Source organism: Apus apus, chromosome 9, assembly GCF_020740795.1.
Source record: "Apus apus isolate bApuApu2 chromosome 9, bApuApu2.pri.cur, whole genome shotgun sequence".
Lineage (NCBI taxonomy): Eukaryota > Metazoa > Chordata > Aves > Apodiformes > Apodidae > Apus > Apus apus.
Window position 1 is genome coordinate 10549789 of NC_067290.1, and position 27149 is coordinate 10576937.

The window sequence follows — 27149 nt, forward strand, 5'->3', positions numbered from 1 at the left end:
ATCTGGGGGTGCCTGGTAAGCACAGCCCCGACCCCCCTGGGAGACCCCCTGCCCCGTGCCCAGTGGGGGGACAGAGGGCTGTGCCCCCGTGGCTGCACACAGCCTCCCAGAGCAGGCTCTGCTCCAGGCTGTCCTCACCCTCGGGGCCCCAAAGGGGACCCTGCCACCCTGATGGCTCCCCAGCATCCTCAGGGAGCCCTCTCCTCCCTCCAAATCCTGATGCCACATGGCGGGAAGCCGGGAATGTCCTGTCTTGCTGGGGGGCAGAAGGGTGGCCCTGGGTTCGGGGTCAGCTCTGCACCAGGCCTGCACTCTTCTCCTCTCTGCAGCTGGCCAGGAAGAAGACCAAGATCAAGCGGTTCCTGCTCCAGTGCCAGGGGTACCTGCAGAGCCCCCAGGAGCTCCTGCGCTGTGAGGCTGTTCGGGTCATTGGTGAGCCACCGGTCCTGGGTCCCTCCCTCTCCTGGGGTCCCTGTGTCCCAGCACAGGACCCGCAGGGCACCTCTTCACCCCCACCCCTCAGCTGTGGGGCTGGCACAAGGCTCCCCAGTGCTGCACCCTGGCTGGGGTAAGCCCTCCCCAGCAGGTCGGGATGGGTGGCAGGGTCCCTGACACATCGTGTCCCCCCAGGGCTCATCGGCCGGCGGATGCAGGAGAAGGAGGTGGAGCACATCAAAGGGGGTGAGTGAGGGCAGCCAGGAGGAAGGACCCTGGCACGGAGCTCCCCCCAAGCCTGGGCCGGCTTCCCCTCCCAGCACGCTTATGGGGAGGGGGCTGTTTCTGCAGGGGGATATTCCTGACCAGCAGCCTCCAGCCAAGCTACCTGTCCCTTGGCTCCCTCCTGGCTGCCACCTCACCTCTGCTGCTTTGTCTCCACAGTCCTCCAAGGCGCACAGGAAGATGGCAGTGCCCTCGTCTCCTCCCTAGCACTACAAACCCTCCACGTCCTCCAAGCAGTGCGGCCAAAGTCTAGATCCATCTTCCCACTGCCACTGCTGAGGGCATGGAGGAGGGTGCGGCACTCCAACCGCGTTGATGACTCTGCTGGGGCACAGTCAGCCCTGCAGCCCCAACCCTAGGATGCTTTGCAGGCTGGGGTGTCTTCTTTTCCCCAAGCCCAAGAGAAAAGAAGACACCTCAGCCGCCATCCTGGGGCGAGCAGCAGGCACAGGGCAACACCTGCCCACGCTTCAGCCCAGCCATGAAGCACCAGCTGCTCTGCTGGGCTGGGAGAGACCAAGTCAGAGACGGAGTCCATGCCCTGCTTGAGGGTCCCTGAGGGGCAGAGTGACACTTGGCTGGTTGTGAAGGCTCACACAAGCCAAGAACAGCATTTCCCCAGAAGCACAGGACCACAGCCCCCAGCCCTGAAGCCCCCGACAGCTCGTAGGCCCTTGGTCTGGAGCCCCTGGCCCTGCAGCTGTGCCCTGCACCCTGCCTGCCACCAGGCTCCTGGAGCTGGCAGGCCACTAGCGGGGGGTGTTGTGTGCCCCCTTGGACCTGCTGACCCCCACATGGGGGTCTGCCCTCTGCAAGGCTGCAGCTGTGCCCTGCACCCTGCCTGCCACCAGGCTCCTAGAGCTGGCAGGACACCAGCGGGGGGTGTCGTGTGCCCCCTTGGACCCTGCTGACCCCCACATGGGGGTCTGCCCTCTGCAAGGCCTGCAGCTGTGCCCTGCACCCTGCCTGCCACCAGGCTCCTGGAGCTGGCAGGACACCTGCGGGGGGTGTCGTGTGCCCCCTCGGACCCTGCTGACCCCCGCATAGGGGTCTGCCCTCTGCAAGGCTGCAGCTGTGCCCTGCACCCTGCCTGCCACCAGGCTCCTAGAGCTGGCAGGACACCAGCAGGGGATGTCGTGTGCCCCCTTGGGCCCTGCTGACCCCCGCATGGGGGTCTGCCCTCTGCAAGGCCTGCAGCTGTCCCCTGCACCCTGCCTGCCACCAGGCTCCTAGAGCTGGCAGGACACCAGCGGGGGGTGTCGTGTGCCCCCTTGGACCCTGCTGACCCCCACATGGGGGTCTGCCCTCTGCAAGGCCTGCCTCCTGCCCTCGGGGCTGTGCAGGGGCGAGGAAGGCAGTGGGTGTTTGCCCCCACTGCTGCCCTGTCTCCCAGGGCATAGCAAGGGAAGGGAAGGAGGGAGGAACAGAAGGAGGGAGGTAAGGAAGGAGGGAGGTAATGGGGAAAGCAATGAGGGAGGGAAGTGATGAGGGATTGTGGGAGGGAGGGATATCTGTTGTTACCTGTTGTTATCGATCTGTTGTTATCTATTGTTATCTGTTTTTATCTATTGTTATCTGTTGTTAAAAGATATCTGTTGGTTAAAGTTATCTGTTGGTTAACATTTCTCCCAAAAGATGTTTTGTAGTTTCGAATTAAAATGAAATTCCTTGTTTCTACACAAATCTAGAGTTTTGAAAAGTCTATGGAGCTAGTTGAGGAAAAACTGGGAACACTAAATACTAAAGCAACGGTGAAAGTGGGGGCAGGGAGAAGCGCTCGGTGGCTTTTCCTGGGGCTGAAAATGAGGAGAAAAACGTGAACCTGTGCAGAGCGCCCGGGGGGAGCTCCAGTGGCCCGGGGAGGGGGACGTGGGGCAGAGCTTGGCACAGGGGGGACGTGAAAGGCCCTGCAGCAGGGGAGCGGGGCGGGCAATAGGGCGAGGGTGGCAGGTGGGTGCCAGGGGCGAGGACAGCGTGTGCCAGCTCAGGGCTGGGCGTGGAGGGAGCGGGAGGTGCAGCTGGAGCCGTGCGAGCCAGGCGGGACTTGGGGAGCTCGGCAAGAGGGAGTTGGGGTGTGGAGCCCAGCTTGGGGAGAGGGAGAGGGGCCTGGCACCGCGGCTGGGGCAGGGGATGGGGAACAATGCTCGGCTTGTGGCAGAGACTTAAAAAAGCCAAAAAGAGCATTTGCAGATCCCCCTGAAGCACAGGACCACAGCCCCCAGCCCTGAAGCCCCCGACAGCTCATAGGCCCTGGCTCTGGAGCCCCTGGCCCTGCAGCTGTGCCCTGCACCCTGCCTGCCACCAGGCTCCTGGAGCTGGCAGGACACCAGCAGTGGGTGTTGCGTGCCCCCTTGGACCCTGCTGACCCCCACGTGGGGGTCTGCCCTCTGCAAGGCCTGTCCCCTGCCCTCAGGGCTGTGCAGGGGCCAGGAGGGCAGGGGGTGTTTACCCCCACTCCTCCTCTGTCTCCAGGCTTTGGGCAGAGCAAGGGATGGGAGGAAGGAACAGAATGAGGGAGGAACAGAATGATGGAAGGAGATGTGGGGTGGGAGAAGGGGAGGAACCGTTTTGACTTTCCTTTTAATTGCATACAAGTCAGGGTGTAACCCCACTTCCCCAGGAGTAAATTTATGTTCTTGTTTGAAAATCCCGAAAACCACCATGCAAGGGCTCATCTATTTCCACTTTAAGTCACATATTAGTGCTATGTGATCAGAAGGATGTGAAACACTTGGCAAAGCCTGATGGGTTGTTACTTCTTCATGACTTGGCAATGGAATGACCTGTTCCACCTCTAGTGCATTTTTGTCAATGAAAATGTAGTCCAGACACCCATGAAACCCACCAACATAGTTTGTATAAGCAGGTTCTCCACAAGCACTGAGCAGTTTGAAAGGATGATGTAGAGGCATATTGCACTTTTCCTCTTCACCATTTGAGAGCCAGTCTTCATGATCTTCAGCAATGGCACCACTTTTAATAAAACTGTAAGTTCCAGACGATGGTGTACTATTAAAATCTCCACAGAATATGACTGGTATGTTAAGATACAAGTCACAGGCTACATGCTTGATGTGAGACAAGGCTACAGCGATTTGGATGAGGCGGATGTTCCCACCTAAGAATATAAAAATATATTACTTGAACACCTTACAGTAGCACTGGAGAAATTTCCCAAGCTGTTCATTTAAGCATGTATCATATATAGCTCTGAAACAGCAATCTTGTTTTAATTTTCTATGCACTACATTTTAAAATAGTTTTCCTAAATACACACCCATAGTACAGCAGCTTTGCGTTACATGACAAACATCCTAATAACATTCCTGAAAGGCCCAGAACCAAAAGAAAATTAATTTGAAGCAGGAAAATCTCTTCTACCAACATCTGTAGACCAATTTGGCTTCCCTTCTGGCAATATCCCAATATAACTCCTTCATATTCAACAGGACTGGGAAGCCATGAGCACCCACAAAGCTATATATATTTTATGGTCTGCTCTGGGGGTGAATTGCACGTAACATAACTTGATTTCAGCCGCATTCTACTGACTCCCAAGCAGACTAGAACAAAAACAAACAAGAACTATTACCCTGGCTTGATTCACCTAAACAGGAAGCAAGGCAGGAAACCCTCAGTTCCAGAAGAAGAGGTTATGGGTGCAAAAGAATGGGAGGAAATCTATTCTCCCTAGGAAGGGCAAAAACCTTTACAAACCCAGTTTTTCTACATACAGGTAGGTGAAAAAATTACCTTTTGGATGCCAGTATAGGTGGGTATTAGCTACACAAATCTTCCTGGAAGGATCAATCATAGACTGAAGAACTGAAACCTTCAAGAGAAAAAACGACCTTCGGTAAGTCTTAAATAGACATATTGAATATTAAAAAATGCAATAGTTAGCCAATGCCTTTATACCAATCCAGTTCAAAGAATGTGATGCTTTTAACTAATTAACAGTACAGCTCCTAAGTTGAGTCTATCTTCTCTACAAGGTCTGGGTATCAGCTAATATATTAACACTACATCCAAGTATTTGACCAATGTTCTTTTGTTCCAGGGCATCTGGTTTGGCTGTATTTTCCTTTCAATCTATTCCATACCTTTTAGTAAGATGTGGCTAATCCTGTACCACTATTTTCTACTTTCATTTTTTATTCTCCTACCTCTGCAACAGAACTGGAGATTTATCTCTGATTTTAGCAAGCAAACTGCAGCATTACCTAGTTGTTAAATTGAACGTAAATGTAGTCAGTTATCAAGGAAAGTCTGTTAGTCCCACTCAGCCCATAAGTAGGAAACTTTTAGCAATGAGCGTTTCTGAAATTCCTGACACAGGCCTAGATCTTACATGTACTTGTAGCTCTACTGGCACACCCACTGGCTCACAAATGCGTCCAACCTGATTTCCCAGTGTCACGTTGTAAAGTGACAGTATTAAAAGCAAGCTAAATTAACTTGATCTCATTTACAACTTATTTACAAGATTTAAGTTTTATCAAATACATATTCTCCCATATGAGAGTAAGTAGTAAAAAATGGGCAGTCAATACCACCATGGATATGGCTGAGAGTCTCTAGAACTGCCTACATTTCAAAACAAAAGAAAATAATTTTGTTTTCTTAAACAAGTTTTGGTAATGCCACATATCCAGTTCAGCATTTTGGTCTAGCTTGTGAGCTGCTCTTCTGCTCTATCCATCACCCTCAGTAACGGATCACACCACTGTTCATGTTTCGGACCGTTTAACCCCTTGTCACCCTTCTCCTGAGGTTTGATGCTCAACACACCCAGCCTGGCTGCACCTGCCTGGCAATAGTGTGAGGGAGAGAGGAAAGAGGAAGAATGCGGAAAAAGCTGGTACCTGCAGCACAGATGACCTCTGCAGCACCTTCTCCTTCGCCAGGGGGTACTCGGCCAGCTTCTCGCCCAGCTCCTTTTGCAGCGGGTCCGAGAGCAGGACTTCGCTGAAAGCTATGTCGTGCTGGCTGAGGAGGTTAAACTTGTCCCTGCGGTAGAAAGTAGCCAGGCCTTCGTGCTGCTTCTCCTTGATCTTGAAGAGCCCTTCGAGTCCAAAAGCATCGAGGGCTGGAGCCAAGCTATCCACGAAGACGGACTTATCCACTTCTTGCAAGCAGATGAGGTCGGCATTGTAGCCCGCCAGCTCCTTCTTGAGGAGGTTCTGCCGGTAATCGAGCTCCAGGGCGTACGGGGCGCAGTACGGGTAGAGAACGGTGCGGGAGAACTCCGTTTGGGCGTAGGCGTCGGCCAGGATGTTGTAGGAGACAGCGCGGATGGAGCCCTCGCCGCAGACCTTCTTGGTGTAGAGGTGCCGGGAGTCGAAGGTGCAGGCTCCGGGCGCGGCCTCCACGGGGCCGCTGCTCTCCACCTCGCAGGGCGGCCCGTAGCGCTGCGCCCCGTCCCCGGGCGTGCACCGCAGCTTCAGACGCAGCCCCACCAGCGCGTTGGAAGGCGTGAAGACGCGTTCGGTGCTCGCCGCCTCCACCCAGCCAGGGCCGCCGTCCCCCGCCGCCGCCTCCCCGCCGGCCGCGGGCCGCTGCTCGCGGTACCAGCGGAACAGGCAGTGCTGCGGGGCGGCGAACTCGGCGCTCACCTTGGGGCAGACGGGGAAGCCGGCCAGCAGCGAGCGCGGCAGCTGGAGCTCGGTGAGAGCGGGCGGGTTGCGCTCCACGCGGTACCGCGCGTCCCCGATCTGCAGCACCGCGCCGTCCTGCCAGGCCGCCGCGTTGGGCACCTCCTCGGCCACCGCCTCCCCGTCCCGGGAGAAGAGCCGCACGACCGGCGCCTCCGCTTCCTCCGCCGGGCCGCTCTCCGCCCGCGCCTTCTTGCTCTTCTTCGCCGCTTTGGCGTGGCCCTTGGCGGTGTTGGTGGCGATGCGGGCCAGCACCCGGCCCAGCGGCTCCGCCTGGTCCCGCTGCATGTGCCTGGCGCTGCCGTCGGGGAGCACCAACCGCAGGCTCAGCTTGGGCTCGGAGGGCACGCATCGCACCACGGCCCGCTCCATGGCGGGCAGCGCGGCGGAGCAGCCGCGGAGCCGCCCCAGGGCGGAGCGCAGCCAGCGCCACATGGAGCCGGCGCCGCGGGTCCCCGCTTCCGGGAGGCGCGGCCGGAAGTGGGCGGGGCGCGCGGGCTCGTCAGCGCGGGCGGGCGGGGCCGCCGGGGGGAGCGTTAACGCGTCGCCGTGACGGGAGCGGCGGCCGCGGCGCGGGGTGCGGGGCTGTCCCGTCCCTCTGCGCTGTGCTCGGCCGCGTTACGCTGCCTGGGGAAGGAGCGGGGTTTGTTCCCTCAGCAGCGAAATCCCGTCTCCTCAGGGAGGGTCTCCCGGCCTCCTGGCGCAGGGCTGAGGAGGGGGCTGGCTTCCCGCAGAAGGGGTAGATGGGTGCAAACTGCTTATGAGTCCATGTCCTGGTATCAGGGGCTTGGGGTCTGTTTGCGAGAGGGCGTTTCGTGTCTGGATTCAAACTTCAAACTGAATAGTCCTGGGCTGGTAAAATGTCTTGGGAACGTGCCCAGGACTTTGAAAAGGGGCCTGAAGCTCTTTAGCTGTGGTTCTTGCAGCTTCTGGTTATGGGGCTCTGCCCACAGGTAGAAAATTGGTGCTCTAAAATCTCTGAGTCAGATGTGGGCAAGTGGACAGTAAACCTCTTGGATGGTGTTAAAATTTCCATTTATAGTTTTACATGACGTAGAAGCTTAGTAACAGCTATCCATTGTGTGGTTATTCATTACAATTTCTCAAGCAGTCTTGCTGCGACCTAGAACGTGAAGGTTTTTATCTGCTTTGTGCAGGCAGAACGCTGGAGCAGAGACTTACTTGCTTAGTCAAGCTCTGTGGCAGACTAAGAGATTTAAGGTAAGATTTTGCCAAGTGTCTTAAGGGCTTTTTTTGGGGTTTTTTGTTGGTTTGGGGTTTATTGTTTTTTTTAATCACAATGTTGTCTTGAAAGTGGTGTCCACCACCCCCTGTGCAAGAACCCAATCCACACAAGAGCTGAGAGATTTGCTTTTAATGTTCAGTGCTGTGCAGAAAAGGGAGCAGGGTGGTATTCCACAAAACCAGCTCAGTTTTCCGAAATCCAAGTGCTACTTGTATGCCCCAAAACATGAGCAAGAACTGCAGCCATTAACATGATTCTGTCATTCACACCATGACTGGTCAAGTAATTCCTCACTTCCATTTGAAGAGGCAACACTAACAGCTTCTCAAAGTGTGGCTTGTTGTTCGTAGGAATCCCTCTAGCCCATAGGTGGGTATTTCAGTATGCTAATAGGTAACCTTCTGTGATTCTGTAACACGGTGTACCCAGTTACTCAGTGCTGAAGGCTGTAACCAAGATCAGCTGTGGGCAGTGCTTCTTTCCATCCCTTTCACCAGTCTAGCAGGTGTCTTGCAGGCCTGTCTCAAGGCCAGGCTGTTGACTACTTGGCATGTTGTTCTCTAATCCCAGTGTGGTTTTGTCTTATTTTTCTGTTTCACTCTTACCTAAACCCTGTGTTTTTTTTTTCTCATGTGATTTTTTTTTTCCCCCAATGTTATTTTTCACCAAAACTTTACTGATTTCAATTAATAACTGTCAACAAGAGCACGTTAGTAGTTTGGTATTGCACAAAGTGCAACAAACACCTGTGAATAAATAGGTGTTTAATTAACGTTCTATTTTGGACAGGTGAGCCTTGTTAACAGGAGGGATCTTGGCAGGCGCAGCTCTCGTTTAAGGCTTGTGTGTCCCCTTATTTTCAAGGCAGAACCCTGGTTTGAAAGCGGAAGGGGCACGGTTAGAGGTCTGGCCGGGAAAATAATGTTTTTGTAGGGAGCTGCGAAGGGCCGTGTCTAATTGTCCCCAGGTGCGACGGGCGCGGCGCTCCGGGGGGTTGTCCCTCATTTGCTCCGCGTGTGGCTGAAGGGGGCTGGAACCTCCGCTACGTGTCTGGCTTTTGAAATGGCGCTGGGGCCGGGGGTGGGTGAACCGCTCCGGGCAGAGCCGCCGAGAAGACCGGCCCTCCCGGGCTGAGAGCCCCGCTCGGCGCCGGGACCCGCCGCGCCCCTTCCGCCGGTTGAGGGGCCGCTCCTGCCTTCCCTGCCGTGGCCGCCGCGCTGCAGTCCTGCTCGGCGACCCCCGGGACCGCGGGAGAGGTGGGGCCGGCCCCTCCGCGGGGCTGGGGCGGCCCCACGGTTGATGATGCTCTTCCCGCCGCACCGGCAGGGCTGTGTGCCTGGGTCCCGCTGGGCTGAGGGGCGCCAAGAAAATAAGACTCGGCTGAGCCTTTGGCGTCTCCACTGCCTCCCGTTTTAATTCATTTCTAGGGCATACCACTAATTTAGGAGGTAGCTTTGACTTTGCCCTTTCAGAAGCTCTTCAAACCCAGTTGTGGGTTTGCGTTTCCAGGGGAACCCTGCCGTGAATCTTGGGATAGACATAATCATCGGCAAGCAAGTCTTAAGCTGCTACGGGAGTATAGTCTTTAAGTGAGCCTGAGCCCAGACACACCACAGCGGTTGTGGGTTTTTTCTTTTTCTTTTTTTTTTACTACATTTCTGTCTTGATATGAGGCTCTTATCAAACTTTAGTTGCCACATTATCTGTTCCACACCTTAATCCCCAGAGTGGGATTCCTGTTTCAAATCCATATCTGTCTCCACTTTCCCATTGCACAGCCCAGCTACCCACAACTAAGGTCACAGCTAAATCTCCCATCTGTTTCTCTTGAATCCAGTAACCACCCAACCAAATTACAAACCTTTTAATTTGGAATCCACATCTACAAGGCTTAGCCACATCCCCTCAGTCACCCTAATACCTTGCTTGCCTCTTTCATTTTAGTGATCTCACTTTAGTCTTTGCTCAATTTAGCCTTGCTTCTGAAGATATAAGTGGACAATATACTGAGAGCCCAGAGTTGGTGCAGTATAAAAGAATAAAGTACTGTCAAGCACCTGCTTGGTATTTACAGAGGCACTTGTTTCTGTAGCTCAGGTAAATGTTTCCAGACAGGCAGGTGAAGTTACATTACAGCCTGCTCTGCAGTAGGTAAACATATACAAAACTGTCTCTAGGGATATTGTGTTGATGGATGTATGTTTATATGCGAGATAGAGTTCTCAAGCAGTCTTTTTAATTTCATCAAAAGAACTTTCAGTAACACAAAATTAATTCTAAATAGTCTTCAGTTTTACCCTGCTTCTTACAAAATGATCTTAACCTTTCCATTTGTGGAACAGAGCTCTTAATGACTACTTGGCACATAAAAAAACCCCAAGCTTAATTATTTTTTCCTTGACAAACATGAGAATGGGGTGCTGTTTTTATATTAATGCATTCTTGATCTGTACTTTTGCTGTCTTTGACAGTGGTATAGTATCTGAAGACTAACCTCATAATTTTGCTTCTGTTTGTTTGACATTGTGGTGAAGCTGTAAGTCACGTTGATGTCATTATGATTTTGTTTATTTTCCTTTAAAGACTGCCTCTCACTTAGGTAGAATTCTAGGATGTTGTATTTGAAAATCTGCTGCAGCTTTATCTTTTCAGTAATACCAAATATCAAGGCTGGGCATCTTTTTTTCCTCAGAATTCAGAGGCCACCCTTGTTCACATTTGTTCCATGTTATCTAGCATGGGTGGACTTAATGAGGCAGCAACTTTTTTTAGTGATCAGATGAGAAGGGAGTAGGTAATGGCTTACTGAAGCCCCAGGAAGAGCAAGGCCCTATCAAAACAGGTGCCTAGAGCAGGGCCAATCTGGTGCAGTCAGCTGGGGTGAGTTAATAGGCTCCCTTTGTGGTGTGTACAGCTGGTAGCACTTAAAGAGATTTGTAACAGACCTTTATTTCAATGTACTGTGCTACTCTTGAGTTAATAGAACTATACCATTGTTTTTTGCTCTTGTAGACTTAGTATGGCCTTTCTGTTGAACTTTACAGTTTTAGCAAAGCAGTTTTTAGCAATATTAGTATTTTTTCGGTTTTCTGAAAGATAAACTTTCATGCTTAAATTGTGGAAATCCCTGATGCTATCTCAGTTTACATCTTACGTGAATTCAACTTAATACATGCATCTGCTAAACTTCTGGACAGGATTAATTGTATTCTAGAATCTTGTTTTTGTTGTGGTTTCAGATGGCGCACTCAGATGGAGAACCTTTCAATGAAAAGACTTTGAGAACCTTTTTCAGTCCCACTGTTTTACCTTCATCAGTCACATCTGATACATCACCGTTGCAGAATAAGTTGTTGGCATACCGAAGATGCAATGAACAACAAAAGATGCTTAATCAGTTACTGTGAGTTTCATGTAATTCAATAAATGTTGCAATTCAAATAAAAGATACCTTGCACAATTGACATTTGAGAAATAATGATTGTTAACTTCAGAGGTTTTTGGTGTCACTATTGCAGTGCTGAGCACTTTCCATCTAAAATCACTAATAATAGCAGAACATTGGATGGAATCTCTGGTGTTTTTTCTTTTACAGGACTCAAGATCTACTTGAGGTATGTTTGTTGGGGTTTGTTGGGGTGAGTTGTGAGGAGCAAAGGACCAAAGCATTTTTTATGTTGTTTATGATAGCCTGAGAAAAAAAATGTCTTTTTTGAAAACCTTTTTCAAAGAGGATCCAAGTCTGCATTACTTGCTTGCCTTTGTATGAATGATCCAAACGTGGGTCTGCTTCTAACAGGCTTCTTTGTCAGTATCTCAATGCATTTGCTGCTGAGCTTAGTGATCTGTGTCACTACCAGAGGAGCAGGGCTGCTAAGATAATTGGTAAATTCACTTAAAATTGTCTTTCAAGATTTTAATTTGCAAAGGAGAAAAGACAATAAGAAAAGGCTACTTTTGTGTAACTTTTGTAGGTCTAATAGTAAATGAAGTTATTTAAATTTCTTTATTATTTTGATAGAAGTTTATGCCTACATTATTTTCAGGAACTTACTGACTAAACCCTAGACATAGTGATTATCTTGGCATAAACATGAGAATTATGTGGGCTAAGGTTGTATTGTTTGTAGTAGTGTTATGAAATTTATAGCAACTTGTATTTTGACGCAAAGGATGAAAATGGTAAGGACATCTAATAGTATTTGATAGGATTAAAAAGCAAATAGAAATTGTTTTGGCCTTCAGGAGAAGAAATGGAAATTAAAGACCTACATATAATCTAAATTTAACTCATTTTAAGTATTGTCACTGAGATGAATAATTTATTTTTTCTTGATGTGGGTTTGTTGATTCCATTTGCTGTGACTAGATTTGGTGATGGTAACCAGCTACTTAACTAATTCCTATGCAATTGGTATTCCACTCCTGTGGCTAAATTTTTAAGTGGCCAAGAATTACAGGTTGTCTTTTCTTGAAAGATACTTGTAGGTGTTGCAAATTGTTGGCTTTGTTGGAGCTAAGCAGTGGTCTTAAAACTGAGTTCCAGTATGAAAATCTGAGAAGAATTTGTCACAGAAGGGAATCTGATTTGTGTCAAATATAAGGGAGCATTACCTTATTTATTTATTTTTAAAATAGTGGTAGCAACAATCAATTAGAAAAAACAGGTAAGCTTTATAGAAGTTAGAAGTAGTGAAAGATATTTCCTTTTTTTAATACTTTAAGTACTTGTTATAATACAAATCTAAAGAAAGTCCTGACCTTTTAATGACACCTGCAGTAGAAGAGTGCAGTTTGGGCATGCAGGTGTTCAGTATGCTGAAAAAGTCAACTAAATTGTAGTGAACTGACTGTGCAGTAAGATGACTGCTGACCAGCCTTCTGACAAACAGGGAATATTCTGTTGGAACATCAAGTCAATGACATTTCTGTACAAACGGGACTTTCTTTTAAATAATGTTCCATGAGGTATTGATTTCATTGTATACTTGAAATGTAAAGTTTTCTGATAGTTGTTCAGCAATTTATAACCACAGGCAGTACAAAAGAGCTGGTCTTAAAATAAATACGCCTAGGAGTTTTGTTCTGTGCTTTTTTCTTTTTTTTCATAATACAGTTGGACAAGGTCTATTGTAGTTGGTTGAGGAGAAGTAAGATATAATCCTAGCAGGAGCACAGGGCAACTAGATGAGGTGAATCAAGGAGTGTGTATATATATATATATATACACACATAGTGATTCTGGTCAAGATAAATGTGGCGCTTTATGTGAGGGAAGACAGAATATGCAAAGGCAACCTTTCTTTTTGGTGGTCAAAGAGCTAGTGAACAGGAAGAAACAGGTTGTATCAATTAAAATGAGACCATTATTTTTAATATATTATTTGTAGTTTGTCTACACTTCTGACTTGGTACTTTACTTTAGAATTGATCGAGCTTTAAAAGCCTATCGCGTATCCATGGAAGAGAAAGAGCACAGAGATCCTCCACCCTCTATTCCGGAACTACCTTCCACTGTGAGAAAGTGTTTATTATTTTAACTGTTCGCTGTTTTGTTCTTTGGTAGTGGGGCATTTATACCTCTTAATACTAGTATTTACTTAAATATGCTCATCTCCATCCTTAGTAGTTCATGGATATATTTATGTGCTCAAGTAGTCCCATTGAAATTGATACCTGTACATTTACAGAATAAAGTATTTTTTTTAGGAATAATATTTGTTACATTTTGTATTTCTGATTTTTTTTTTTTGGTTTGTGTTCTTAATACATTAGGATTTTCTGTCCTTTTTATACAGATGAACAGTGAGAAGAGACAACGAAGAGTAAGTTAAATGCTTTCTTCAGCTTTTTTAGAGTAGAAGAGTTAACAGTCTCTAGTCAGATGGGTTGAGTATGCTATGTAAAATTAATGGTGGCTAAACAGGAAAAGCTTTTTCAGTAGTCTTGGGCAAAATTAAGAAGCAAAACAGGAATCTTTTACTGTAATCTAATAGAAGATAAGTATTTTTCTGTTACAGAAAGTATGTCCATCAATAGTTTACATTTTTATCTAAACCTTAGTTAAAGATAATGACTTAGAAAAAAATTCTAAAAGGCTTCAGGTGTTTTTCAGCTGAGGTCATAGATTGTACTTTAGCCTGCAAAAAAAGTAGCCTTTGACATTGTTCTCCCAATTTGAAGAACATGTACAAATCCTAGAATTTGTGTATAGTTTTAAAAATAAGACTTCATCTTTGAGGGCCACTTTAAACTCAAATCAGCATTGAAATTTTTATATTAAATAGCTTAAGGAAACGTATATTTTGCTAGCCAATGTTAGGTAAAGTAATTCTGAAGACCAGAGATCCAGATGCCTTTTAGTTTTATAATAAACCTATCACCCAAAAGTAAAAATAGCCATTGCTTTGGCAAACCCCATCCCCCATTTGTGCATAATTTTTGCTGGATAAATGTTCATTCCAAGGACAATAATGTGGACCTTCAGCTGTTTTGTTCTTGGTCATGAACTTCAGTGGAGAAACAAGGAAAAGGCCATAGTAGAAAGTACAATCTTTTGTATTTAAGCAATCAGACAGGGAGACTGTTTTACCAACCACAGTAAATAGAGAGAGACATCATCATCATCAAGCCTAATGCAAAAATACTTAATTAACCAGTGATTAGACCTCTGACAATGTTGTCCTTTCAGACAAACTATCTCTTTATGAAGAGTCGTGTGCTAAGTAATCCAATGGTTCCCATTCAACAGCAGTGGCTTATGTCTCTGCTGTCACTGGTGCCACAGTCACTTATGGAAGGCAAAAATGAAAAGCTGTTAACTGAACAGCTTTTAGGGGAGATAATAAAGGACTATGAAATGAGCATGAGAAGATTTATGGGTGAGTACTAGCAATTATACAGTACTATTATTAATATGTATCTATAAGCTGTTTCATATTCTCCCTCTGAAAATGTTTCTAGATTGTTCTTTCAGCCAGGCATGATCTTTGTAATTAACTGTGGATTTCTCTTTTTCTGTCTCATGAAATGTGTATTTGCTGTAATGTTAAGGCAAAACTTGCTGATTTTATTTGGACTAGTGAAAAACTAACCAGCAAAGGTACAGTTCAAGCAAAGACAAGACAGCTGTAGACTTTGTGAGAGAGGCTGGTTGCTAGACCTTACTTCATTAAGTTTTTCACATGCTTAGTTAATTGGATGTAAAAATGTATTGCTGTTTTCTACTAAAGAAAGTAGAAACTTCTTATGTACTAGTAATTATTTTTTTTTAACCTCTTCAGGGCCATCAGCTTTTTTTAAGCTGTCCATCCACAAACACTGCCCTAAGTTTTCTTATGCTGCTTTCTATGCATGAAGAAGTTGGCAATAAAAATCTGTTAAGATAATTAGCTATTTTCAGTTATGACTCATGCAACTCATTTTGATTTTTAAACTCTTTTAGAGGTTGGGTGCGTTAGAAAGGGGGTGGTTAGTCGGTCAAGAGAGGTTCTCCTCCCCCTCTATTCTGCATTGGTGAGGCCGCATCTGGAGTATTGTGTCCAGTTCTGGGCCCCTCAGTTCAGGAAGGACAGGGAACTGCTTGAAAGAGTCCAGCGCAGAGCCACAAAGATGATTAAGGGAGTGGAACATCTCCCTTTTGAGGAAAGGCTGAGAGAGCTGGGTCTCTTTAGGTTGGAGAAAAGGAGACTGAGGGGTGACCTCATCAATGTTTACAAATACGTAAAGGGTAAGTGTCAAGAAGATGGAGTTAAGCTTTTTTCAGTGATGACCAGTGATAGGACAAGGAGTAATGGATACAAATTGGAGCATAGGAGGTTTAAGGTGAATATCAGAAAAAATTTTTTTACTGTGAGAGTGACAGAGCACTGGAACAGGCTGCCCAGAGAGGTTGTGGAGTCTTCTTCACTGGAGACATTCAAAACCCGCCTGGACGCCTTCCTGTGTGATGTGCTCTAGGTGACCCTGCTCTGGCGGGGGGGTTGGACTAGATGGTCTTTCGAGGTCCCTTCCAACCCCTAGGATTCTATGATTCTATGATTCATTAACTGGAATTTTGAAAGTATATTCACTGGAAACTATGGATTCATTTCTTTTTAAATTTACAATTACAGTATTTGAAATTGAGACGAATTTTGTCAGTATTTTGGTGGATGGTTGCTCTTGTTTTTTAAAATGCAGATTTAAAAAAATACATATGTTAATATGGGACTTCATAATGTGATTGGTGGGATAACAATGTATGTATATGTATAGTATTCTGCTATAAGGATATTAAACAAAATTCCTATAACAACTTGGAATTATAGAATTGTGGAAGTGAAGAAATCACTTAAGAAAGTACTTAATTATTTAATGAAAACCTAAATGAATAGGGGACAGAACTGGTATTAAGTCACCTGAATCTGTCTAGATAATTTAGCAGAAGCTGTGATTTTGAGTTACCTTTGGGAGAATGTGGTTTGAAGACTTGGATGATACAGTTACTTTTCTATCCTGCTATGTGCTTGGCTCAACCTGGAGAAAGACTGAGGAAGTACAGTGCCTATTGAATACGGTTTAATGTTCTTCTAATGTTCTTATCATTTATTTTTCTAGTGCGACGTGTTCTTATTAAACCAGACATAGATGGACTTGAAGATGAGGAGGCACCTTTGCCTTCCCTACCTCTGTGAGTGGATTAACTTAGCAAATAACCCATTGGCAAAACACATTTGCATGAGATAAATTCTTGTTGAGCTGTATGAACTGAGTTATGGCACAGTGGTAATTCTGGAGTCCCTTAATAAGACATTTTTTCTGCCTATAGAGGATCTTATATTTGAACATCCTTTAGCTGAGGGCTTTGACAAGTTTTAGCACTGTTTTATTGCTGGTTTTATATGTATATACACACACACACATTGCAGTTACATGGAGTAGTACTAATAACTGCAAATGAAACTTGTGGCTCTGAGTGCCAGGACACAAAAGTTACACTTCAGCCGCCTCTGGAATGAAGTGTGTATGGGGCAGCGTATTGACAGACAGCAGCATGGTACAGTACTGTAACAGCCTAAAACTGGTTTAATCTGACTTTTTGAGGTGAAGCCTTGACCCCGAAGGAAAGACTATTATGCTCTGCCAAAATTGAAGTGGAATTTAGGTAGACAGAATATTGTGATCTGAATTGCATGATTTGCTGAAGCATCAGCACGTGTGCCATCTAAATATTGAACAATACTTGCTGATAGCAGTTAGTGCAGCTAGAAGTTTACACTAAAAGAACTTCAGGAAGAGCAGGTGATCTGAAAATACTCTGGAGTATAAAACATGGTTGATCAGATGAATTGTCTTTGTGGCTTCCACTGCACAATATTTGGAATACGTGTATGGCACTTAAATAATTATTCATGTTATGGAATAAGCTTTTTAATACTCCTTTTTATATGTAAGAATGTTTTTGTCAAGTATTGCTTGAGCACTTCGCTTGTTTGGTTGTTGGAGTTAATATTTTTCAGAGGCCTGGATTTTTCTACACCGTGGCGTAAGAGTTTTATTCAAGCAAAAAATCGAATCCTTTCCAACTTGCACATTGTTCACCCCACGATGAGAACTCTACTGGATTTTGGTTCTTCAGCGTTCTCTGACTTTCTTGTAGTAGATTTTTCGAATTTCAGGTAAAGTTAATTCTTAACCTGTATAGGTTTTTGAAGCTGGTAAAGAAGAGTTTGTTCAGTTCTGTTATTTGTGGGAGGGTTTATTCTACAGTGAATTTCTTCACTGTGTCATTTCATGTTCTTAGAGTAGTTTACTTTAACTTATCTCTATGCATAAATATTTTATTGGTGCTAAAGTTGCTGGTAGTATCAGCCCTTTTTTATGTTTTGCCTTTTAATTCTGTAAAGGGGTGTCCTCATTATTTAATCTTTATGCCATGATCCACATAAGTCTGGTTGAGGTAGCATTACTATCTGTAGGGAATTCTACACTAACCCTAAAGATCAGATTTCTTGCTGGTTTTAATCAGTTGAATTTTATTTTTAATCTTGCAACTTTTTCCTTTTCATAATTTTCAAAAAGATAATTTTAATTATCTTTGTCCTCATTATTTCTTCTGGTTTGGGATATTTTTTCCTCATTTAAGTTTACAGGTGCAGTACTCTGTTAAAAAATGGGGTTTTAATTCAGTATAGATTAGTGTTACTTTGTTTGGTGGGTTTTAATTCTGTTTATAAAGTTGACTGTAACTTTCTTTTCTAGACTACAAAAGCCAATTAACTGTGAAAATCTAAAGGCTTATGTGTCTTCAAGATGTTCCCAAGCAGAAGAGAAGATATTGAATACATGGTATAAAAAAGTTCTCAGTCTCTTTAGTGAGAAAGAGGCATTGGATGGTGTAAAGTCGGATCAGGTTGACTCTTTTTTTAACTGTGTGGCTACACTTATGTCTAATCAGGTAAAAATCTTTTCTCTCCATGATAAACTTAATGAGAAATTTAGGTCGTTTTAATGAGTCAGCACATGATGTGATACAGAGCCAGTTTAATCAATCATTGTCAGGTATCTAGTGCATATAATCTAGTAAAATATTCAAAGTGCTAATTATTTTTAAATGCCTTTATTTAAAATAAGTATGTGGTCTTGTCTACTTCTAGTTTTTAGACACAGACAGTTTTTGTTCTACATGGAGTTCTAAGAGTGTTTCTCAGTTGTTGTTTTTTTGTTTTAGGAATTTTGAATCGTTTTATTTATTTAATAACAAAACAGCATTCAAATGTAATTGCTGATTTCAGACTGACATTTGTTTTTCAAAGTTCTTAGTTTACTGAAAATTAAAGATTGTTCAACATCCAGATAATGTAAAGCAGCTTTTGTTTACATTATTATATTTGAGAATATAATAATATGTGGGCATATACATCTTCAGCACTCAAGAAGGCAGAAATTTTTACGATTAAACTTTTTTTGCTTTGTAGAAAAATAATGTAACAACATTGTAATAAAATAATTGTCATATTAACAAAAAAAAGACTAAAAGGCATTCCAGATACTTAATTTATTCTTAAAGCATTTATTAGTAATAAACTTTTGTAGCAAAAACATGTGGGCTTTACTGAAAAGTTTGTTTACTTGTTCATTTGTTTATGTCCTTCAAGGGCTGGGACTAATGCCCACTGAAATCATTAGAGAAATTCACACTGTCTCAGTTATCCATGTATCAAGCTAAAAGTACTAAGATTGAATGGGAATCCTGGCTTACTGCATGAAAGGAATGTGGGATGGGGCTTTCTGTTCTTTGAACTAATAGGTGGCCTATATTATTACCTAGCTGAAAGAATTATTGGGAAGAACAGTTGAAGCTTTTGTGAAACATTTTGTTCCTGAAGATGGGAATTGTCTACCTTTATTTAAGATGGAATTGACTCTTGATGAAAATATAATGGAGTTTTATCCAAGCCTCCCAGACTTTGAAGAAGCTATTCTGTTTGTAGTAAATCGTGTAGGACAGACTCTCCAGGTGTGCATTTATCTTTTTTAAATATGCAACTGCTAATTTGCTCTGCATGTGAAAGTATTAGTAATTTAAGACTCTGACTGCCATGATAATAGGAAGCAAAATGCAACTCGAGGTATTAACTTTCCATGATCATTCTGCAGGTCACATTATGAATCTTGATGCCTTGGAACTCCAGACTCTGAATCTTGTTCTTTCTTGTTCAAAAAAACCTGTTACTGATTGTATTAGTCTGCTGTTTTACTCTGCAAAGCTGTGTCTGTCTTAATGTGAATTCTCTGCTTGTTAGGTAAATGTTAGTCAGCATGACTGCTTACCCAGGAAGAAAAGTTAGCTAAAATGTAACACTTTTATTCTTTGTTATGTTTAGAGAACCTGAGAGTGCTTTGATGTAAGTAACTACATATTCTAATTTATTTGTGTATTTATTTTTAATATTGAAAATCCAGTAATTTTGCAGTGTATACTTTCTATGAAGCAACATTTTGCATAGAAATATAATTAGCACCTTAGTTATACATGTGATGATTTACAATAAACACATAATTAAGATCCCTAGAGAAAGATAAGGAAAATTAGAGTTGATAATCCTTTTATTTCTAAGAAAAAGAGAGCCTCAAATTCCTAACAACTAATATATACAATATGTAAAATCTTACGTCTCAGGAACCAATCTGTGACTCCAGGGGATTACAGCCTTTCTGGGGGCTTTAGATGTATCCTTGTGGACTGAGTACTGGCCTTTAATCATGCACTATGGTACTTTCAGAGAAATGTTTTAGGTTTAGTTTTGTCTGTTTGCACATAGGATAGAATTTATTTAATGTAATATTTGGTTATTTTTTAATTCCTGTTACATGTTTCCTGTTGAAGTTTTTGAATCGGGAGGAGATGTTCTAGGTGTGTATGAAGCACTTGGCCTTGGTCACGATTAGGGTCTTATGCTTTTCTAATACAATGTCTTCTCCAGATTGCAACTTCCTTTTAAAATGTGTGTATCCCTCTATTGCTTTTTTAAAATGTAAATAATCAGACCTTGTACTTCCTACTAGGATGTCCAAACAGTACGTTCTTGGCTAATGGGAGGGACAGCAACTCTGGATGCTGAACTTCCTAGTCATGTCAGGGCATGGGCCACATCTACACTGAGAAACTGTATCAGAGACAACTTAGAAGGTCCAAAGAAGTATTTTGAGAGCTATGGTGAGTGATGGAAGAGTGTTTAAATAACTGTTACTTCTTTGAAATAAGTACTGTGCAGCATAGGCATTGTTATTAATATAATATTATTGACCTGTAGTTGAAAGGTATGGCTGGCTTGTAGATGGAACTGCACAGGCACGGATAGAAAGATTTGAAAAAGAAGAACAACACAGTTTTGATGAATATGCTGATGTAAGTTTTAATTCTACCTTTTATATGTCATTTTTACTACACAGACAGCAAGAATAAAAGGGGAACAGAAGGTAACAGACACTTAGTGTGTAGCTAAAAATTATGTTGGCTATCTACAACCTAAATGTTTTTTCCCCCTAAAAGTCCATGATGAATAGAAATATTTTTTTTTTCCATGTGTAGTACTTATGCATGTAGCCAAGTATTTAAATAACAGTTCTGAAGTGTCAAATCTAATGTTTTTTCTGAAGTTCATAGATGAATTCTTCACCCTCAAGAAGGAAATTTTGAGTTTACCCCAGGGGGCTGATTTCCCTATGATCTGCTTGAGTTGTGAGGATTTAAAGGAAGGTTTGGCTAATAAGGCAAACACCTTTGCAAACATGTTACTGGATAAAATACTTCAGGATTACAGAGAGGAAAATGCGAAGTAAGTACAATTTTTTGCTTGCGAATGATCTGTGTGTCAAATGCATAGTAGAAACGTAGAGTAAATGCAAATATGCCATACTCCAGTGAAGACTCTTGGTTAACTGATGATCTCATAGAAGTTGCACAAGCTAATGTATTTTTTCCTCTGCTTTAGATTAAAAAAATAGGGGACTGTCTAATAGACTTAGTTAATAGAGGACCTAGAAGATCAAAATGGCTTTTTAAGGATGAAATACAGTACTGCTGCACAGTGAAAGGGGAAGATAAGCTAGATTTTCTTATTACATGACAGATACTTCTAGCTTTTCGTAGATAATGACAAACAGTAATACTTAACAATTCTAAAGGTTAGTTTGCAAGTATGTGTTAAATCATGAATGAGGTCCTATTAAATATTTCAGTTAAAGTGAATAATTATAGTCAAGTTGTAGTGATTCCACATTACCAAAATGACAAAATACTTACTAAGAAAGTGTTTGTGTGTTTGCTAATGATACTGTACTTAAGTATTTACCAAAAGTAATCAAAGCATTTATTGTGGAAGAATACACCAAAATCCAAACAGTTGAATTATTGGAAGTTAATAAACAGTATTTTTCTAGACTGACTTGGTCATATGCCCTGTTTAGTTTCACAGTCATGGAGTTTGTGCATGGCACTTTAAGTTTATGCACTTAAATAATTTGAACTCTTAATTCCATTATTGCTGAGCTTGAAGCTAGTCAAACTAAAATCTTGAAATCTGGATATTTTGTTAAATAAATTTGCAGGATATGCAGGGAATTTGAAGCAATGAAAGAACGTGCATTAAAAGTTCCTGAGACGACAGAGGAAATGATGGAAACAGTAGCTTACATGGAGAAGTTCAAAACTGAAGGTATTCAGGACCTGTCATCAAGGATCAAGGTAAATTACTATCCTTTCATTCTTAATCTTTTACCAACCATTCTGACCTGTACAAATACAGAGCTCATTCTGTAGTGCAGGGACTCTAGTCCAGTCGTGCTGCATATATGAATAAACTGTACCCTCAGTGTTACTTGAGAGAGAAGGGGGAAGTCCAGCTCCTTGTTTGCCTTTCTTATTCCCCATTCCCATGTGTTCTGCAGCTTTAAAAGCTTCCTTGGGCTGCTTTTACTAACTCATAGCAGATTTTAAGACACTAATGTATTATTTGTATCTAGACACTTGCTTCAGGGCTGATAAAAAAGCTATTTGTGAAAATGTAACACAAACGTGTATAGATGATTTTATGTGTAAAAACAGTAACAAATTTGAACGCACAAGAAGCAGTTTACTAGAGCAGAATGTGGATGACGTTGCATTAGCAGTAGCACTTTGTGTGTGCTCAGAGAACACAATGGAAAAATTGTGTAAGGTGTGGTCAGCCAGAAGCATGACTGGATAAGAAGCTCTTTGCTATATGTTAAGATGCTGTGATCAGCTTTCTTGTTATGGTAATAGATCTATAAATATAACACACGTTTATTCTGATGAATTTATATTTTTAGATTTTTTTTATTGCATGTAGATTTACAAGCCACAGTGTTAATATTTTGAGAAAAAAGCTCATTAACAGGGCAGGGATTTAGATAACCTGCATGTATTTTGCATATTAATATTCAGCTAGCTGAAGAAGCTCTGAATTCTGAAAAGTCTATTAAATGTAGACTTTTATTTTTGTATATAATATTGTCCTACCCTGTGTTTTAAACAGACCCATTGTAACTCAAGTTTTGTGCAATCTCTTTTTATAGGAGTGCTGTCAGCAAATGAATTACTTCTTAGATGTTTGTTTATTTTCTTCTGAAGACATTGCTCTGAATGCAGCAGTTGTATTATGGCCAAGTAGGATTAACTCTATTCTTGAAGAGCATGACATTGTAAGAACATGATCTTAGTTTATGGTATATTCTGGCTTGTTAGAATTTTCACTTTACTTGAGCTTTTTATTTCCTCAGCAGGTTAAATGTATCTGCACATATAACATGAGCCATACTAATGTAGACATGCATAAGTAACCTGTTTCCACATGTTTATAGCAACTGAGGGCTTTTTGTGGAGTAATTGAAAAAATTGTCACTAACTTAAAACCTTCAGCAAATATTATCTTGCTTGTGGTTAGTAGTAGCTAATTAGTAAGAAGGTCAAAATTCACTGTGCGGCAGCTGACTAGTACTGAAAATATACGTGTCAGGCCCCTAGTAGTAGTTAGTGCTCTGGACAGGAAATAATTTAATTAGTGATATTTTGTTCTGTCAATAAAAGAGCAGTGGGAATTGTGCTTTTTAGGTAACAGTCTTTAATAGAAAACATGCAACATCTTATTCTTTCTCTGTGTGTATAGATGACTTTCTTTTCCTCCACTTGTTTATATGCATCTTGCTAGCATTCTTTCTGGCTCTGATATGGTAGGTCAAGCCTTCTGGTGTTCTGTTGCCTTTCTGTAGTAATTTATTATAGATTAAATAATTCGAGAAATGTTTAGGAATTAACATTAAAAAAGAAAACATTAACATGTTTTAAATATCACAGTTGATTTCATTAAGTCTTATTTAGATACTAAGAAGTATCTTCAAGGGTAGCAAATTAGTATCAGACTTAAAACACATCCTGCTGGGAATCTCCTCTGTGTACAGATCTTGTGCTTTAGAGTGGTCTTAAGTTGCTAGAATTTCTGTCTTTTATAGCAGTAGCTACATGTGGAGATAGCATTGGCTTTCCACAACTGAAGGTGTCTCCTCATTTAGCAAATAGCATTGGATCCCAACGATGACACTTTTTTTCTTCCTGTAATACATCCAGTGGTTTTGGTGACAGTGTTTACACCTCATGCTGTAGCAGCTGGAGCTTTCCTGTCATTTCTGATTGCTGAAGGAGACCTTTAATGCAATACTGACTGCTGTGATTATTGAAGGGAGGGTTCCGTGTTAACACATAGGAGTTGCACATGCTTAAATGGGACATATGGAAAGCAACCCCTGAAGAAATTCTACTTATTGTGAGGATAATGAGTTATCTGTATTGTTTGTTTTCTGTTAGTGCAAAGTGTTTAATTTAGTAGGTACTATATATGTTAATAATTGGAAGGACTTAAACCACTTTTGTGTTGCTTTTTTATAATTAAAAAAAATTATTGTTTTGTAGCTGTTTGCACGGTCTAAAAGTCAAAAAGAGCAGGAACTAATACATAAATGTGAGAAACTGATGGTGGAATTAGACAAGCTGGCACGTTCTGTGGCAGAGTTTGAAGACTACTCAGAACTGGATTGCATACAAGAGGTCTGATTAACATTTAGTATAAAACGGGTAGAAATGTTTTGTATGCTTAATACAAAAGTAGCTGGTAGGTAGTCCCAGCAAGGATTGAGATTTTAGAGATGTATAAAGTGAATGTTATTGGTTTTTTTACTCTGGCTTGTATAGACCATAGTGGATGGAATTCTGGCCCCTGTGACATTATTTGGAAATAGCTCAAACATTCTGAAAATGGTTTTATGTTCTTAAATTCAGTAATGATAAAAACAAGTTTATTTTTCTTGGTGTTTATCTGGGTTCTTCACAGTTGATTCATTCAAGGATAAGGAGATAAGATTTCAACTCATGTTTTCTAAAACTTTAATAAATATGAAAGCTTATTATATTTTGATTTCTTAATTTGATAGCTTTTCAGAGCATAATTTAATAATCTCTGAAGACATACCATTATTTTATTTCAGTATGTGGCTGACCTGAGAGGTTTGCAGAAACGCATCCAGGAGGCTGATGAAACAGTAGCTCTTATTAATAAACAAGAGGCTCTGCTCAGGTGGAAACCCAGTGATTACCCACTCCTCAGCAACTTAAAAACTGAGATTGAACCATATCAGAAACTCTTTCTTCTTATACTGAGATGGCAACGAACAGAAAAAAGGTAATTCAGCTCTTGAAGCTAAATGAGGAAGAATGGGGAAAAATGCTTTTGCACTGCTTTTGTTCTAGTCAGATGTAGAATATATGGACTTGTTTTCTCAAACATTTATTTTATATTAGCAATCTGAGTATAATAGTAATAACTTGCATGTCAGGGTTGTTTTTGATTCAGCTGGAAAAAATGTCAGGTTGTGTTTTGCTTTATGGGTTTTTTTAATGGAGTGCGAAGGAGTATATTGCATACTGGGTTCTAACTGTACTAGTCATGCTGGTGAAGCCTGTAATACTACAAGCTCTGTGAAAGAAATCTAATAGGAAGAAAAAATTTGGTTAGTTATAAGCCATTTTGTACACCAGAAAAGGAAGAAATTCAATTAGAAAGCTCACAATCTGTATGGGATGAGAAACATTTTTAATCTGACAGCTGTCCAGAACACTCAGATTATTACACTGCTATTTGGTGCTTAGATCCTGTCACAAAAACTGTAGTATCTCTAAGTGAGATGGTTTATCAGTTCTCGCACTCTAAAAGTTTTGCTGCGATATGCATAGAAAGTATGAATTTCTTTAATGTAAAGGCCCAGCATGTTTTAATATAATATTGAGCCTAATTTAAATATTCCTTAATCTGTGCAGTTACTTGGTTTCAGTATGTGACTTGATACACTAATAGAGTGTGAGCAATCCACCTTTAGTTGTGCATTAGAATTTTCTGTAGAATGACAAGAAATGGAAACGAGCTTGTGTCTAAATAACTCGCAATCTATCTCTTGTTTGTGTTGCGAAACAAAGTGTTAATTGTGGAGCAGGTATGTTACTGTGTTTTCTAACCTTGTGATTTTTCTCAGGTGGATGGATGAAGTCTGTTCAGAACAAGATGTGGAAAACATGGAGGCTGAGGTTGATGAGTTTTTTAGCGAGATGGACAAAGCATTAAGACTGTTCCAACAGAAGCAGAAGAAAGTTCAGCAGGAAGGGAAAAAGACACCAAAAAGCAGAACTGTAGGAGAGAAGACAGAAGAAACAGAGGCAAATCCAACTGTTAAAATGTGTTCTTCAGTTCTGGAGCAGATTAAAGACTTTAAGGACTTCAAGGTGATGCAGTTGAGGGAGAAAGTGCAGAAATTAAAAGGTAACTAGAAAGGCAGTAAAATAAAATTACAAAGCAGCAAACTGACAAACACAGTAGTTATTACAATAAAAACAACAGTAAAATAAAAACATTAAAAGCAAGAGGTTACTTCAACTGTTTTGAGGTGTGGTTTTTTTTTTTACTGATTTCCTTATACAAATTAAAGCTAGCCATAAACTCAATTGTTCAGGAAAAACACACAAAACAGATTCTGCCTTTGCCATAAAAATGCAGTTACTTATCAGATGATCAGTGAAACATGAATATATTGCAGAAGAGAAGGCTAGTAAGCAGTAAACTTTGGCATTTCAGTCTGGAACAGTGAAGATAGCAGTATGAGAAATAGTTTCGTTATCTATGGTAGGTACTTCTGATGCCTTCCTTCCTCAGCAAGTTGATCTTTTCAGGATTTAATTGGCTTTTTGTCAGGGCTTTGTTGTTTGTTTTTTTTTCCCCTGAAGACTTTCCATGAAATCTCCCTTATTGCCACCTGCTGTAAAATGTTATCTGTTTTCCTGTTGCTCCAGCGAGGCAGTCCAATTTCAGTTCCTTCACTGATTCTACACTTCTGTTTTCTTTAAACAACAACAACAACAAAAAAAAAACAGAAAATCCCCAAATACTCAAGCATTCTTCCTAGATCTCCTGGAGCAAAGAACTGTTTCTCTCTCATTCTGTCCTACCTCCACTATTGTAACAGAGCATCTATGTCCTTAATTTTCCTCCTTATTGTGTGTTACACCAGCATAAGTTTTCAGTGTAGGTCTTTCTGAATCTGTGCATTTCCTTTTAAAGGGGGAACTTTGGTTTGCTTTTCTCTTAACATTAATATGTGACTTGTGATTAAGCAATCAGAAACAGTAATTTTTAATAGAGCACTCACTGGATTTTATTTGCTTGTTTGTTTACTTTAATTGTTTTTAATTTTTTGTTTTACACTGTCTTCCTCTTGTAAGTAAGCTTCTAAAGTGCCTTCAGTTTCATCTCTTAGGAAAGCACTGAAGAACTTTTAATGAGAGTATTTTTAAAAAGAAACTGGACTTCTATTTCCTTCTTTTGCTGACACCATTGCTCTGATCAGACTATTGAACATAAAACTAACCTGTGTGAAAGGAACATGGAGAAAGTCCCAGTGTGTCTTATGATCGGGTATTTATAGTG

The 27149-nt window shown here is 42.1% G+C and overlaps 2 protein-coding genes across 5 annotated transcripts; one reads left to right on the plus strand and one right to left on the minus strand.

Annotated features, from left to right (window-relative positions):
- Positions 1–3265: 3265 nt before the first annotated feature.
- Positions 3266–6828, minus strand: PDE12 (phosphodiesterase 12). Its single transcript, XM_051627925.1, has 3 exons — positions 5586–6828; positions 4474–4552; positions 3266–3838 (listed from the first exon to the last, which is right to left on the minus strand). Exons 1-3 carry the CDS (start codon positions 6807–6809, stop codon positions 3396–3398), a joined length of 1746 nt encoding a protein of 581 aa, XP_051483885.1. The 5' UTR covers positions 6810–6828; the 3' UTR covers positions 3266–3395.
- A 72-nt stretch (positions 6829–6900) lies between these two features.
- On the plus strand, positions 6901–27067 carry DNAH12 (dynein axonemal heavy chain 12). Of its 4 annotated transcripts, none has more exons than XM_051627118.1 (19): positions 6901–6951; positions 7532–7595; positions 10860–11023; positions 13046–13136; positions 13419–13445; positions 14312–14501; positions 16219–16291; positions 17121–17279; positions 17863–18058; positions 18932–19120; positions 20170–20320; positions 20418–20512; positions 20764–20942; positions 21715–21850; positions 22702–22827; positions 24092–24226; positions 24664–24857; positions 25705–25988; positions 26967–27067. In XM_051627118.1, the coding sequence occupies exons 3-19, from the start codon at positions 10860–10862 to the stop codon at positions 26999–27001; spliced, it is 2424 nt and encodes an 807-aa protein (XP_051483078.1). In that variant the 5' UTR covers positions 6901–6951; positions 7532–7595; the 3' UTR covers positions 27002–27067. The 4 variants fall into 4 exon arrangements, with proteins under 4 accessions (XP_051483078.1, XP_051483080.1, XP_051483077.1 ...); XM_051627120.1 differs by having other exon boundaries at positions 6912–7017; XM_051627117.1 differs by having other exon boundaries at positions 6950–7113.
- The last annotated feature ends 82 nt before the right edge of the window (positions 27068–27149 follow it).